The sequence below is a fragment of the Strigops habroptila genome, chromosome 9 (genome assembly GCF_004027225.2).
Source record: "Strigops habroptila isolate Jane chromosome 9, bStrHab1.2.pri, whole genome shotgun sequence".
In the NCBI taxonomy this organism is placed as follows: Eukaryota; Metazoa; Chordata; class Aves; order Psittaciformes; family Psittacidae; genus Strigops; species Strigops habroptila.
This window is the reverse complement of record NC_044285.2, coordinates 7,404,677-7,420,379: the sequence shown is the minus strand read 5'-3', so window position 1 is coordinate 7,420,379 and position 15,703 is coordinate 7,404,677. Positions and strand designations below refer to the sequence as shown.

At 41.9% G+C, this 15,703-nt stretch overlaps 1 protein-coding gene across 1 annotated transcript in view; it reads right to left on the bottom strand.

Annotated features, from left to right (window-relative positions):
* Nucleotides 1-15,703, bottom strand: part of AGBL1 (ATP/GTP binding protein like 1) — a 268,169-nt gene that overhangs the window by 190,678 nt on the left and 61,788 nt on the right. Inside the window, exons 16-17 of the mRNA XM_030498061.1 lie at nt 11,290-11,434; nt 7,630-7,783 (exon numbers count right to left, since the gene is read on the bottom strand). Of these exons, the coding sequence (XP_030353921.1) occupies nt 7,630-7,783; nt 11,290-11,434 (299 nt within the window). The remainder of the gene's footprint in view (nt 1-7,629; nt 7,784-11,289; nt 11,435-15,703) is intronic.

The following is a 15,703-nucleotide window of genomic DNA, read 5'->3' as shown; positions in this document are numbered from 1 at the left end:
AGCACTATAGAATACATGACAGTTTTATTCAGTCTCTCTTCACTACTGCATTAAAACAAGATCACAGTTTTCCCAACAGCTGACACTTCCTGTCACCAAAACCGCAGTGTTTGGTTCAAAGCAAGAGAGGAACCAGCACCTCTGCCTGGCAGCACTGCAAATTAGGAACAAATCGTCAATTCAAGGGAATACGCAGATACAAAACTCACTATCACACATGCAAGAATAAAGCAAAAGATGTTTTTCTCCACAGTTTGCTATAATCATAATCTCATTCAATTTCTATACACACTAAAATCCGTTCACTTGTAGCTATAATCACAAATAAGGAGTAGAGAGAGACAAGAGATTAAAGAAAAAAGCAGAACAGGCTCTGTAAATGGAATATTTTAAGGAAATGTAATGCTGGTGGACTCCTTCTGCATAAGATCTCAATTTGGACCATGGTAAGTACCTAGACAGCTAGAAAAACACTCCGAAACAACATCCTCTGTTCACATTCAGTGGAAGTGCAGTCTAATGAGGGGGCACCTGAGGAGCAGAAGCTTTCGTTAGTTCTTGGTTTCTCTCCTAAGACTTTCATCAATAGCAGCAACTGTTCTTTCTTCTTGTATGACGCTTGCAGGGTAGAAATGCCTTTATAAAAACCTACCAGTCCTTTTCACAGAAACTGCTCAGCATCCAGACAAATATGTGGAACTGGATTGCTCTATATTTGGCATACAAATGTGACCTAAGGGTTCAGCAGCATTGGCTAGAGTGCTGTGTGCATGTGTGCTGGAAAAGGTGTAGCACTGCAACAACAGTGGAAGAACAACAGATGCGCTTGCTGTTGTGAGCCGTTTCCAACCAGCACAATGCCAGGTTAGCACTCCAGCTGAATTGCTACAGGCACTTCTGGCTGCTTGAAAAGATCATTACCAATCAAAGCAGGTCATTCTGCCTCCCCACTTCAACATTATTAGATGAGAGCTTCCTTTAAAGAGTGCATTTTCCTTTGGGGCGGACTAACTCCAATAAGGCGTTGATCTAATTTGATCCGTCTTTCACCAGGAGATATGTCATATCCAGCTTTGAGAAAAGTTATTCAAGAGGAGAGAGCCTGAAACTTTCATAATTAACATGCAACACTGGTTGCCACAGAGAGATCAGGCACAGTTATAATAACTTGGAGTCAATAATTCATAAACTATAATGCATTATTAATCAATTATCGAGGCCTGAATTACATTTAATGAGATTAAGCTGATTGGAGCACTAAGTTGTTTGAATCATATTGATTTAATCAATGTGCTTAACTAAACTGTGTACATTTTCCACATGATCATTATTTCCCAGTATCCTGCATAAATGGCCTCTGCAATTCACATCCTCTGCTGTTCTCTGCTCAGGAATTGCTCTTTGCTGCAAATTATATTTAAAGGTAAAGGGCTTGTTTCTGAGAAAAGATCAAAGTTGCAAAGCAACAACGTAAATAGCTTGTACAAGCAAATTGAGAAATGTTAGCATATGTCTCCCAGCAACTGTGTCTTGTTGATTCTGTAGGTTTAACATGAGACCAAGTAAACACACCTCATTAGTCTCACTTTATCCCTCTTTCTAGTTCTAGGAGCATCTGCAGATTCAAAGGGCACAAGCATCCCGCTGTACCTATTCCCAAAACATTACTCTTTCCATCTTTAGAAACATGCTTAGACTTAAACAGAAAATGTGTTTCAACTCCCCAAAAGACTACATTTAAGATAAGCAGGTGTCATTATCTCTTTATGATAATATTCGTAATGGTTTCTGCAGCCTTGCATGAAGAGGACGTGATGACAGAAGAGCAACTCAAAATGACAGCTATTACAGATGTAAATCCATTTGGTAGTGTCATTCTTGTTTAATTTCCCTCACCACTGCTGCTCATTAGCTGGGACATTTAGGTTTAACTTTAAATTCAGCTCTGTAATGCTACACACTGCTAAAAGGACACTTGTCGGGTGTGTCAGCTGGGGGAAGTACTCATAACACACACTGCATAATCAGTAATATCAATGGGAATCACAGCAGTAAAACCAGCCTTGAAGAGAGCTTTGCAATTACTTTCTTTGTGATACTACAAACGACGATTGTCCCACCCCACTCTGCACACTGACACCATCCTCAGTGAATGCAGGATTTAACCCCAACAGCAGTATATGATGCTCCTGTCTTCAGCTGAGGATACAGCTCTGCTGGCAGTTGTCAGCTGATGCAGTGCACTGTACCCATTGAATTCTTCATTCCTGCAAGGAATTCCTCTGGGACTGTTTCAGTCTATTAGCACCAACCAGAATGACACCTACTCTGCATCACTTCAGAGACGTCCTCCCCTTTCCCTTCTCCAACTAAAGGAAAGAGCTAACCCACTCCAGCTCAGGGAACACCTCCTGAGGAACGCTCACATGGCAAGCTCAAAACAGCACAGTGCAAACTGTCCTTCTTCGATCAGTCATTTTGCATTTGGTGGTTTTAATTCCATCACTCTGTTAATGTTAGCAACATATTGGTGTCCTCTATTTTCTTTACTGTAAGAAAATTTTATCATTGCCTTCATATGAGTGTTTAGATCTTTCACTTACACTTGAAGAGTTAACCTGTCCATTTGCTCTACCACTTCGAACAGTATCCTACTATTTGCGGGGTCTAGTCAGCTGTCTGCCAGGGAGTCTAGCAGTACAGTTACGCTCTGCACATTTACAGGGATAACACTGTGAATTAAGGGTTTGCAAACTATTACTGAGAACATGTGCATGCTGTTAACACTGCCTTCACTGGGCTGTGTGTGACAAACCACAGAAAATCAGAGCTCTGCAAGCACCTATTAACTTCGTTGAGCAGAGGGTTGGCAAGAAGATTGGAAGCTTTATCATTCTCACTGTTTCTGCATTTGAGAATGCTCTGAAAGATGTGAAGAGTTGCTCTCCCTTTGAAAGTCCCTTTAACTCTTATCAGGCAATGTCTAAGGCTAGACCGAACATAACCAGGAACGAAGTGACTAAAGAGTAAATGCCTGCTCCATCATGGAAGGTAAAATCTGCAGGATCTAACTCTGTGAGAAGGAATAAGGAGGAGGGAAAGAGAAACACATTAAAGAGAGATAATGGTGCAAAAAACTACTCTCTTTGTCTCATCATTGCTGTTTCCCACACAGTCAGAATGGGAAACTAATGGTTTTATCAGAAGACTATGGGGGCTACTGCAGTTAGAATGAGTAGCAAAGACATCCCTCCTTGCTGGGTACTTGGTCTTCATATGATGGCAGGAAGGGCAAGTTTAAAACACAACAAAAACATCAAGAGAGACCCTCCCAGTTTCTACCTGTACAAGTCTGCGGAGCTTCAAAGCCCAGCAGGGACCTCTGACCAGCCTCAGAGTTTCTGTTGCAGCCTTCAGACATCCACAGACACTGATCAAAGTGTGACTGAAAGTTGTGCTGTTTGTAACTGAGCTGCTGTTTGATTAAGATGCAAAGCACAGGGAGCCAAAAAGTTCCTGGCTCACTTCTTCGTATCAGTTTAAGAACTGAACATTTAATAAAAATCATTCAGTACACCACCATCTCACAAAGAGGAGGAAGAATGGAGCCTAAAGTGAGTATCAAAGCCTCATATAAACAACGTATAATGAAGGCAAACAGCAGCCCATTTTTCTTCCCTTCAGTATGCGGTGAATGCAAGTGCGCATGGCTTGTGCTTCCTATTAACAAGGTGCACGTTAATAAATTTAACTCAGACAAATTTAACCATCCGAGGGCCACATTAATCAAAAGCCTGACAAGACCAATCTGAAAGAGTTGAACAAGGAAAATTAAGCACAGTTGACACAGAGGATGCCATACCCTCACTGTTCCTGCACCACTCCCACCCTATCAGTACCTCCAGTACCACAATAACTCCTTTCCACTGCACTCCCACTGGGGCTGGTAACTCTGTCCTCCCAACCCTCCTCACCCACACAGTGCCTCTTCATCAGTGATGATTCTTACTCCTCATGTGTCTGTACTAGAGAAGGATTTGGAGTGCTAAGTATGATCATGTGTAACAGCTACAAAGTCCTGGCAAGCTTTCTATTTTACCTGTGCCAGTGGCATTATTGAAAAGAACCTCTCAAGGTACAGATTAACAAATGTACAAAGGAGAAATAACAAATTTGATTGGAAAGAGAAATGACTGCAGCTCATAAAACCTATAAACTGGCCAGAACCAGAAGGAAAGAACAAGGGCTATCAATTTTTATTTGTTACCCGTGTGCTAAGTTCCTCAGTGCTGCAGCTCCACATCACTTCTCAAGTTGCAATAGGTGTGCATGGAGACTGTACAAACCAGTGGGAGTTATTATTAAGGGTGAAAGGGTTTTTTCCCCAGAGTTAAGTATGAAGGGACCAAACCTGTTGCTTTTGAGTTAAGTTTATAGCATAGAAAATATTGGCAAATAGGTTCTTCCATCAGCCAAACCACTTCAGAGAGAGAAGGGCATGTCATACAAGACAAGGAAACTGAGAAGTAACTGCTGATCAAAGCCACACAAAGCAGCAAAAATTAGGCTGTGTCCCCAAAAGCCGTATTTATCCAAGCTGCTTAAACAACATAAGCACAGACATGATTATTCAGATTTGCCTAGAGGCATCCCCACAGCATGAAACATGGTATGCTGTTTTGCTGTTCTTCCCCTTGATAGAACAACAAATATTTTCATCACCTAAGAGTATTGGTGTTTACTTTTATAGTCCTTGAAACTGGAGAGAAACTGTGTTGCCTTGCCTTAACACTGTCTTTCCCCCAGTTTCTATTTCAGTTCAGACAACTGGGTTTTCATTGAGCTCAGCTGGTTCATGGATAGATCTAGGAAATCCTCAATCACATTGCATTGCAAAGCTTCAGAGGAAGAGTTGTTCAGTGGCACATGATTTTGTGGCATTTCAGTCAGAACTACAAGCTCCCACTGAATGCACGTAATATCACAAACCAGGGGATATTTCTTTCTCTTGAAAATAAAGAGGACTTCAGCCACATAACTGAGATGCTGAATCTTACAAAAAGCCTGAGGCTTTCAAAACAAGCATCTCTTCAAACTGTTCATAGATCCTTTATGAATCTTTCAGCATACCTGTGCTGAATAAGGCTTGTCTTCATAGGCAGGTCAATGACCTTTGAAAACCTGCCAGACTGTCTTTTAACACTGAAGATGCATTCTGTCACACTCTGAGAATACAGTGCTCCAGAAACTGACAACACCTTCTAATATAGTCACATTTATATCATGACACTCCCTAACAGCATGTGCCTCTTGCGAGTATTACTGCATTGGTCAGTATTGTGCTGTTGTTTCCTAGTGATCCTTATTTCAGCATCTGTGCCTCTCAGTGTCTTGCATATAGACCGTGCATCCTGCACACACGGAGGCCATCTGTTCTGCCATACTGTACCATGCCTGGTGCAGTAAGGTTTCAGTCCCAAGGACTGTAGATGATACAAAATCCCACATATTATTAGTGCGTGAAATTATGTTTCCCTCTTGTCTCTGGTGCCAAAGGTGAAAACATTCTTAACTATTCCTGCTTTACTTCCATTGGTACAAGCCTGTGTTTTCCTTCCAGGTTTTTTTCATCCTGATCACTGTATCTGCATGATTGTAGACCTGGGCGTATTGTGGGATTGCTCAAACAGCCAGAATGTTGTTTTGTGAATATGCTGAAGACTTTGAAATTGATTGCTTTGCTTTCTTATGACAAAACATATCTTTCGGAAAGGTCCTTTCAAAGCCAAAGGTGATTAAATTCAGTGTTTAACACATTCACTCATGGTATCACTGATGCACTCTAAGTCCTTGTTTTGGTAAATTCAAACATTAGCTTAGCTTTTGCTTTGTACCTTCATTAGAGAAGCATACTCGCTTGGGCAGAAAAGCTTGTTCACTGCATGTGTCTTACGGATGGCTCCAATCCTCAAATACAGTATTCCAACTCACTTTCAGCTGCCTTATTAAGCCTTTCTGTCATGAGGTTTAAAATTGCTGTTGACAGCTACCATCTAACCAGGTGACCACCTGCAGTGTGCCAAAGGCTTCTTTATATAACCACAGCTCCCACCCACTGGTTTTCTGTTCTATATCATCATTATCATGGAACAGCAGTGCTTAAGGGCAGGAATGATCTCTTCATGTCAGGCATGGACAGCACCCACCTCAGCCAAATCCCCTAATCATGTGTTGTATGTGCTACTGTAGTGTAAGTAGTGCTAATAATCGTGTTACTGTACCACCACAGTCGGATTTTCTCTGTGACACTGCCTCCAGTCCCCACCATTAAAGCTGTGTATGTGCATACATCTTATGAATGCCCACGTGTAATGGGCAATTTGGCTTAAAGATTTAACCTAGAAAACCACGTTCTAGCTCAGAAATGTGCTAATTCAGGGTAAATGCTCAATTTATAAAAAAATTATTATAATAAAAAGGTATGAGCTCAGGATGATTACACTGTAATGTTGGCATAACTGCACAGTACTCTAAACCTGAATCAGGAAAGATAGCAATAATTTCCACCAGTGTTTGAGCTTCCTTTATGTAACATGGACTTTATGAGGACTCCTACTCATGTATCATCACATCCTAGAAAGAGAATTCTGAAATGAGAAACGTGGTTCATAACACAGAATCCCTTTGGATGCTTCTAGCCTAATATCTCAGTGAGGTAATGATATGTAGTTGTTTAACATCCAAAAAGATCTTAAGACAATTTAAATTTCCACACTCCTGCAAAGTTTTCAGCCTGTGTTATGGATGTGTGAATTGCTGAGATTAAAAAAATAAGTAAATAAATAAATCTGTTTATGCCTTATTACTGACATAAGAAAGCCAACCTATATAGAAGTAGTCATTTAGGTTCTCAAATCAAAGCTAAGCCAATATGATGCTAACCAGCATCTTATCACTTGCTGTTGGATACAACTTGCATATTTTAATCTTGTTGATCAAGGCCACTGAAGGTGTAAATCTTTGACTTTCACAATGAAAAATAACCAACTCTAGATAGAACGTGGCAGTTATAATATTTACCATTAGATAGTAAACCATCAGCTAGGACTCAGACAGAATGCAAGGAGCTGTATGGTGTCCAGATAGGTCTACTGGACATGTTGGAAGAGCTGGAATATCACCAGAACACTTTAATTGCTGTCCACAACTGGGAAGGGGTGGGGGGATGTGTTTTGAGTGTTTTTTGCAAGTTTGAGACCTCAAAATACATAAATCATTTCAACATGGAAGATACGCATACACAAACACCAGCAACAGAAATCCCAAACTTCTTGTTGAATTAGTTACTTGGTTACTTGAACAGTTTCTTGCTGTTGGAGATATTTGTAATTGTTTCAGATCATTAAAGAAAAATTCAAAGTGAAAAATGGTGTCAGCTCTCCTCCCTCCTCTGTATAAATCTGTGATTTAAAAGCGCATTGTGATTGGCTATTCCCCGTATTTATATGCCTTTTTCTAAAATGAGGAAGGCAAGAAAATCACTATATTCACAAAATAGGTTGTCATTGCCACTGCTGACGTGACCGCAACTCACCAGCACCTTTTTTAAAGCTTGATTTGACTACTTACAGAATTGCTCCAAGTCATCTCTTTTTTTAGATTCTGGCATGGCAGTGATTGTGAGCAATGGGCATAGATTTCCTCCTAGCGTCTGGCAGAGCGTCTGCTGCCTCCAGTAAACCTTCTTGGGGTTCCTACTTCGTTCCAGGATATCAAGATGGGCCTGAGAAAGAAACAAGGAAGCAGACTTCTAAATGAGTTCACCGTCTATAAAATCTGATTTTATTCCACGAGCTGTGTATTATTATTGGTACTAATTTCATCTCTTGCTAACTTCCCAGCTTCTCTCTTCTGCCAGTTAATATCATCACTTTTTAAATCCCACAGATATGCACAAGCCATTCAGAATATATCCCAGTTCACTGAAGATGCAACAGAACTATTTACTTGTTGGAGATGTCCCTGCTTCTTGCAGAGGGCTTGGATTAGATGAACTTTAACTGTTCCTTCCAACCCAAACCGCATTATGATTTTACCTGAACAGTTCCCAGATGCTTCTCTTATTAGTGTAAAGTAATTTCTGTGCATATGCGGAGCCCAAAAGAGAACTGCCTACTCCTTATATTTTCATAAGGACTTATATGTTCATAAGAAATGTGAGAGAACTCAACCAATTTTGAGCCGTTATAGAACTGACTGGTTAGCTGTCAAGCACATGCCAGTGAAACTCAGGAATAACTCCTCACCAGAGGCAGCCAAAAAGTTTACATCAAAAGGACATTTTGTACAATCAGGAGTGGGAAATTTGAAGTGTCTTTCCAAGAAGTTATTTTAAAAGGAGATTTTCTTCTCCTCTCCTCCCCCCACAAAGTTTTAAAAACAATTTTGTCCAACAGCTTCTTGAGAAATTTGAGAAAAAGGATTGGCAGCTTAAAAGAAAAAAAAAGAATAATTTTTGGAACAAATTCTGATCTCCTCATTAGACACGTAGCCACTTGTCACCCACACACCAGATGACGTGTAGTTCTCTGTTTACACTGCAATTGCAAGATTAGCGTAAGTAATCCCATTGCAGGGTGTTGCTAAATGTTGTGGAACACCAGTTGTCTCCTGGGTGGTAGAAGCAGATACAGTGCAGTTTGCACACTTGTCCTAACAGAAACTAAACCACATCAATTCACTGAACAACCCTTGCCTTTACAAGCCAGGGCTAAATTTTAACCAACATTTATAGTACAAGATATTCATAGAAACATAGGCTGGTTCGGGTTCGAAAGGACATTAAAGATCATCTGGTTCTGCACCTCCCTGCCATGGACAGGGACACCTTCCACTAGACCAGGTCGCTGAATGCTTAGAGCTTGCTGTCTTTTAGACTGCTTTCCCAGTTTCCATTTGAATGCAAACACAGAACTGAAATTTACAGTCATCTATGCCATAAAACAATTAACATACTGCTCTATAAAGTAAATTCAATTATTAGATCTCTCATAGATACAGAGAACTCAATATAATCATTTACTCATGTTCCTGGTAGCCAGTGAAACTTAATTGGGTATAGCTGCCACAGAGATTTCAACTAGATAGCTAAACAATTAAACACTATGATGTAAAAATAGATGAATTACTGTTCATAAAATAAATGTAATTACTAATGGGCAAAAAGTAATGAACTGCAGAGTGCATCCAGTTCAAATAGGATTCTGCAATATGTATTTACTGTAAATATGCCTGTAACTATTAAATATATATGATATTTAAAAACATTTTCATATTACTAACTCCATATACAAATTTATCTTCTTCCCCAAAGCACTATATATTTAATTGAGCCCTTGGGTTTGTAATAACTTTTAATTTATTACTGATATGTAAAGCCAACATACTTCACCAGTGGACAAATGCTTTCTAATGAAATCTAGTGGTGGACAAACCTGATTTAGTTTATTTACTGTGGAAGTTAAAGTAACATGGAAATGTGTAAATTGCATCACTCAACATTTTAAATTAGTCCAAGCAAAGAAACCTTTTAGAATTATTTGAGGCAACAATTTTGCTTTGGCTAAAGAGCTGGGCATGACAATCCATCAATCTCTCCCATCCATAACTCCCATTTACCCAATTTTGTGGTCCTTACTGAGTCTGAGTTCATTTAAACTTTTCCTGAGGCAAAATTCCCTTTAACTTCAACGAGCATTTGATTTGAAGAGGCAGTGAAATACTTCAGGACTTGGCCCTGCAAGTCTAGGAATAACATCTTTTTCATCTCTATTCCATTCATTCAGGAGCATGTGAGATATTCAGGGATTCCCAGAGTATACAAACTCTTCAAGTCTCTCTCTCTTTTGTGCCAGCAGAAGATAGAAATCAATAACAGTAAAATAATGATGAAGCACTGCATTTCAGTAATCAAGTATGGTGGTGAGTAAGCCCACCCAATTCTTCAGTACTGCATTTGTCTTTTCCCCTGCAGACCATAGGATATACATTTCTTCAAAGCTACAGGTCAAACCCCACTACTGGAGCATACTCTCTTCCTCATTGATTTTGAGGAGTAACTGGCACCCATAAGCCTAATGAGAAGTGAGCTGGCAGCTATATTTTGGACTGTGAAGGCTTGACTGGCTCTCTCCCAGATGTTGGAAGCAGTTTCTTTGAATATCTATAATGGGATGCAAAGCAGCTGAAAAGAGACTGTTGTTTGAGCGGGAATTAATCTAAGCCTAACTATACTGGCATGCCAAGCCGCACGGCTAGTAAGTGAGAGAGGACATTGTCTCCCTTGAAAGCATAATCTTTCACATCTGGTAATGGTAAACTAATACCATTATTAAAAATAGAGTAAGCCCAAATTTCACCAACCCACACCAGTATTTACTGCCCAGAAGAAAAAGGGTTGACAATAGAAATTGAGGAGAGAAGGAAGAGGAACTGATCCACTTTGCACTGTACACCTTCATTTTCGGTAACATCTTCCTCATCTTCAACAACAAAGCAAAGCCATACCCAGAACTACTCATTTTCCTTCTTTTATCCTACTTTCCTTTCAGACCTTGGTCTCTCCAATCTCAGAGAAAGCACATTGGATGCATTTCCCAGAAAATTCTTTACCATCCATCCCTGGCCAGAAGGGGCTGCAGAAAACAAATCCTTCCCCAGGAAGCAAACTTTGTTAACTCAGTAATACAGTTTACACCTCGAGCTTGTATTCTTTCAGTGTCTATACTGACAGCACTGGTGGGGGTGTCCCAAATGCCTACTGACACTCCAGCTGGCCCAGAGGGAGCAGTTGACCAAGCATTCAAATGAGGTCCAGCACTGTGGTACTGCTGGGTGCAGCTCTGAAAGCTGAGCTGTTACCCTCTGTCAGAAGGGGGAGCAGGCAGCTTTCACTTCTGAGTTGCCATTAGCTTTAGCCCACTGCTTCCCACTCCTCCAGGAGGAGGCTCCTGCAGCCCTAACCAAACAGAGACGTCTTTGGTTTGCATTATAACCGCTATAAGCACTAATGGTTTGTACCCCAGCTTATCCCATACAAAGAATTCTTTTCTCCTGCAAAGAGAGGCTTCAGAGCTGGAAGGGGCTGCGGTTGCAAACAAGGCAGTAACAGCATCATGATCATTAACTGCCTGTGAAAACAGTCCTCTGTACTACCTCAAAATCTACACAGACCCAAGCATCTCTGACCTGTCAGGCCCATTAGCTTATCTAGGTGGATATCAGCATTACCATCATTGTAGAGTAGGTATAGGGGTAATGGTAGGCCAGGTAGCAGACATCATCTTTATGAGGGAACTTGATGCTGAAGGTGAGTGTGTAGTAGAAATTTCCTTTCATGCCTCGTCCTGCAGCTGCACTGCAGCGGTAGTGGTTTCTGGAAGAAGAGAAAGAGGGGGGGGAAGTAGGTGGTTTTCACTTGTAGATGCACATTTGGAGCAGCCAGGAGAGAACTAAGCATTCGGAGAAGCAACCTCCCTGAATGAGCTTTCATCTCACCGTAGATGGGCTCCAAACTCAACCAGTCATTGTACCACAACTGGGAAAGCCCCATGCAAGTACAACCAATCCAACCCCAGATACAACAATAACAGAGTGCTAAACAACAACCAGTAACATAGTAGTGCACCTACCTGTAGTGCACTGTTAAGAAGCAGAACCATGTGTGGCAGTACTGGGCACAGCTAGTCATATGCTGCTGATGGATGGCAGCACTCTTAGAGGAAAATAACAGTTTGTTTCATTTTGTGAAGGTGCAAATAAGGAAGAAGACAGGTAATACTAGCTCATATAGCACACCCAGATATATTTAGACTAGTGCATTCAGCTAACACTGCTGTATTGCTTCCGACATCCAAATTATCTTGCTCAGAGATGCAGGTACCTATTCACAGTCCTGAACAATGCTATGTGAATATATTCTGTGACAGCTTGGAGATGTAGAAAATATGAATATACTACCAAACCAACCATTCGCTTCCACCACAGGAAGAAAGGTATATTCCAGGAATTAAATAAATAAATGAAAATAGGACATACATACACATATTTCACATACAATCAAAGGCTTTTGCTGAGTAGTAAGTGGAAGAGAGTAGGTTTGGGTAGAGATTACACACAGAGGAGAAGCAACTTCATTTTTTAGATCCCTCCTTTTCAAAGACTTGAGCCTCTCCCTATGGGGGAGCAGCAAGGACCGGTTGCTCTCTAAAAGATGGGAGCTGAGCCTGAAGTGGAAACCCATAAGCCAGGGGCCTCAACAGCCGGGATCATCTCTCACAGTACCTAAGCAGAGCATGGCCAGGGATGGCAGATGGGTTCAACCACACTTCCGGATCATCAGACTGTTTGTGGTGATGAGGCAGGTTTGGATCAAGCCAGGAGATCAGCCCATGGGTCAGGATCCATATTACCAGCATTGACAGCAAAGCACAGATGCAGCAGTGACTGAGCTGGAGCATCTCTACAACAGAGCTCAGACAGGGACTGAGTGGCCAGGACAGTGCTCAACTAGAGCTGCTGGGCCCATAGACAGAGGGTGTGGGTCACCCTGAGCAAGGCTGGCCAGAGTCATCAAGGTCTCCTAGTGCATTCAGGCCCTTGATATTCCCTTCACTGAAACTGCAAGATCTCAAAGTGAGCTTCTCAATCTAGTTCCAGGACTGGCTCTCGAGCAGGAGACTTGCTCTGATATAGAGATGACTTTAGGCTGAGTAAGGAAGTTTTCTTTCTGCAGAAATGAAGAGACAATTCATGCACTTTAGGGAGAAGCCTCACAGCAAAAATCGCATGCATAAGTACTTTTCAAACAATATTTTTCCCCACATTGCACCAATTATGCTGTTGCCAAACCTTCTGATTCTGAAGGACTGTGAAGTTTCTTTGACAAATGTTATCATCAATGTTGCATTAAAATGTAAAACAGAAGAGGCAACCAAAAGATGCAATTCAGCTCCTGAAATTTACAATACTGGTTTATTCTGCCTCTGTTCATTTTTACTCAAAGAGTGGAGAGAAAAGGTAATTATTATTGTCAAATTCTCCAAAACAATACAATTCTGCTGGGTTTTCACTCGTATTTAATAGTTAGGATCATGTGGGGTGAGTGATACTGACTGGATCAAGAGATGGCACATGAACATGAAGTCATGGTGGAAAACTAAAATCCTATGATTATATTCTAAGCTAAACCCTTCACCCCAACATTTCTTTTGCAAATAACCCACCTTCATATTGGACAAGAGACTCAGAGGAAAAAAAAAAGAAGCAACGAACCCACAAATATAGAAACATCTACTTAGCTATTATATTTTGGTGGATCTAGGATATGATTTTCTTTTTAATTCAGAAGGATGACATTTAATAGAGGTCCTGTTAATTTTGACAGTGAAGGATAATTGAGAACAGTTTCTTGTATAGTGCCTAAGGAAAGCAGTTATCTCCATAGCCTCTATTATACTCAGTGTGACTTGGAAGATTAGATGACCTTATTCACAAAGAACTGTCACAAAGTGCTGAGATCTTCTTAGTCCTCACCTCCAAAGTCACATTTGTAGGTAGAGGTGAGGGAAGAATCAAGTCTTTGCAGGTAAGTGCTGCCTAAATATCTTACATATGCATTATTCTCACCTGTCCCTAATGCTCCATTAAAGGCTTCTTTCTCTAAGTTTGGTAATTATGCAGCCAAAAATGACTCTTTTATCTAAAATTGCCAGAGGTTTTGCAGCACCAGACACCTCTGACCTTGACATTATGCTGTTATCAATGGTCCATACTCCTGGCTGTGCTCAGATTGCCTGATCCTGAGAGAACTGGTGCACAGAGCTCTCACCACACTGCTTAGCAACACATTCTTCTTCTGAGAACCGATGCTGTTGCAGCAAACTACCCGCCCAGAACAGATATTTCCAGACTTCTGAATCACTTCTTGACACCTCCTTCAATCTATACCAAACTATCTGGCAGTAACAGGAAGTTTGCAGGTGGCTTTGTGAGGCTTCAATATTCTTCACTCATGCATTAAGAAGAAAAACCACCTGTGTGTACGCAGTGTAAATGATCACGTATTATAGAATCATAGAATCATAGAATCGTAAGGGTTGGAAAGGACCTTAAGATCATCTAGTTCCAACCCCCCTGCCATGGGCAGAGACACCTTGCCCTAAACCATGTGGCTCAAGGCTCTGTCCAACCTGGCCTTGAACACTGCCAGGGATGGAGCATCCACAACCTCCCTGGGCAACCCATTCCAGTGCTTCACCACCCTCCCTGTAAAGAACTTCTTCCTTATATCTAATCTAAACTTCCTCTGTTTAAGTTTGAACCCATTACCCCTTGTCCTACCACTACAGTCCCTAAGGAAGAGTCCCTCCCCAGCATCCTTGTAGACCCCCTTCAGATACTGGAAGGCTGCTATGAGGTCACCACGCAGCCTTCTCTTCTCCAGGCTGAACAGCCCCAACTTTCTCAGCCTGTCTTCATATGGGAGGTGCTCCAGCCCTCTTATCATCCTCGTGGCCCTCCTCTGGACTCGCTCCAACAGCTCCATGTCCTTTTTATGTTGAGGACACCAGAACTGTACACAGTACTCCAAGTGGGGTCTCACAAGAGCAGAGTAGAGGGGCAGGATCACCTCCTTCGACCTGCTGGCCACGCTTCTTTTGATGCAGCCCAGGATGCGGTTGGCTTTCTGGGCTGCAAGCGCACACTGCCGGCTCATGTTAAGCTTCTCGTCAACCAACACCCCCAAGTCCTTTTCTGCAGGGCTGCTCTGAATCTCTTCTCTGCCCAGCCTGTAGCAGTGCCTGGGGTTGCCCCAACCCAGGTGTAGGACCTTGCACTTGCCTTGGTTAAACTTCATAAGGTTGGCATCGGCCCACCTCACAAGCGTGTCAAGGTCCCTCTGGATGGCATCCCTTCCCTCCAGCGTATCAACCGAACCACACAGCTTGGTGTCATCGGCAAACTTGCTGAGGGCGCACTCAATCCCACTGTCCATGTCACCGACAAAGATGTTGAACAGGACCGGTCCCAACACCGATCCCTGAGGGACACCACTCGTTACAGGTTTCCAACTGGACATCGAGCCATTTACCACAACTCTTTGCGTGCGGCCATCGAGCCAGTTTTTTATCCACCGAGTGGTCCATCTATCAAATTGATGTCTCTCCAATTTAGAGACAAGGATGTCATGTGGGACAGTGTCGAATGCTCTGCACAAGTCCAGGTAGATGACATCAACTGCTCTGCCCCTGTCCATCAGTTCCGTGGCTCCATCATAGAAGGCCACCAAATTGGTCAGGCAGGATTTCCCCTTAGTGAAGCCATGTTGGCTGTCACCAACCACCTCGTTGTTTTTCATGTGCCTTAGCATGTTTTCCAGGAGAAACTGTTCCAAGATTTTGCCAGGCACAGAGGTGAGGCTGACTGGTCTGTAGTTCCCCGGGTCTTCCACCTTCCCCTTCTTGAAAATGAGGGTTATATTACCCTTCTTCCAGTCATCGGGAACTTCACCTGACTGCCAGGATTTTTCGAATATGATGGACAGTGGCTTAGCACTTCTTACTGCATATAATCTGGTCTCCTTACAATCCATCATACAATGCAGTAGCTCTGAATCCATTTTAAAAGAAACCTAAAAAATTGC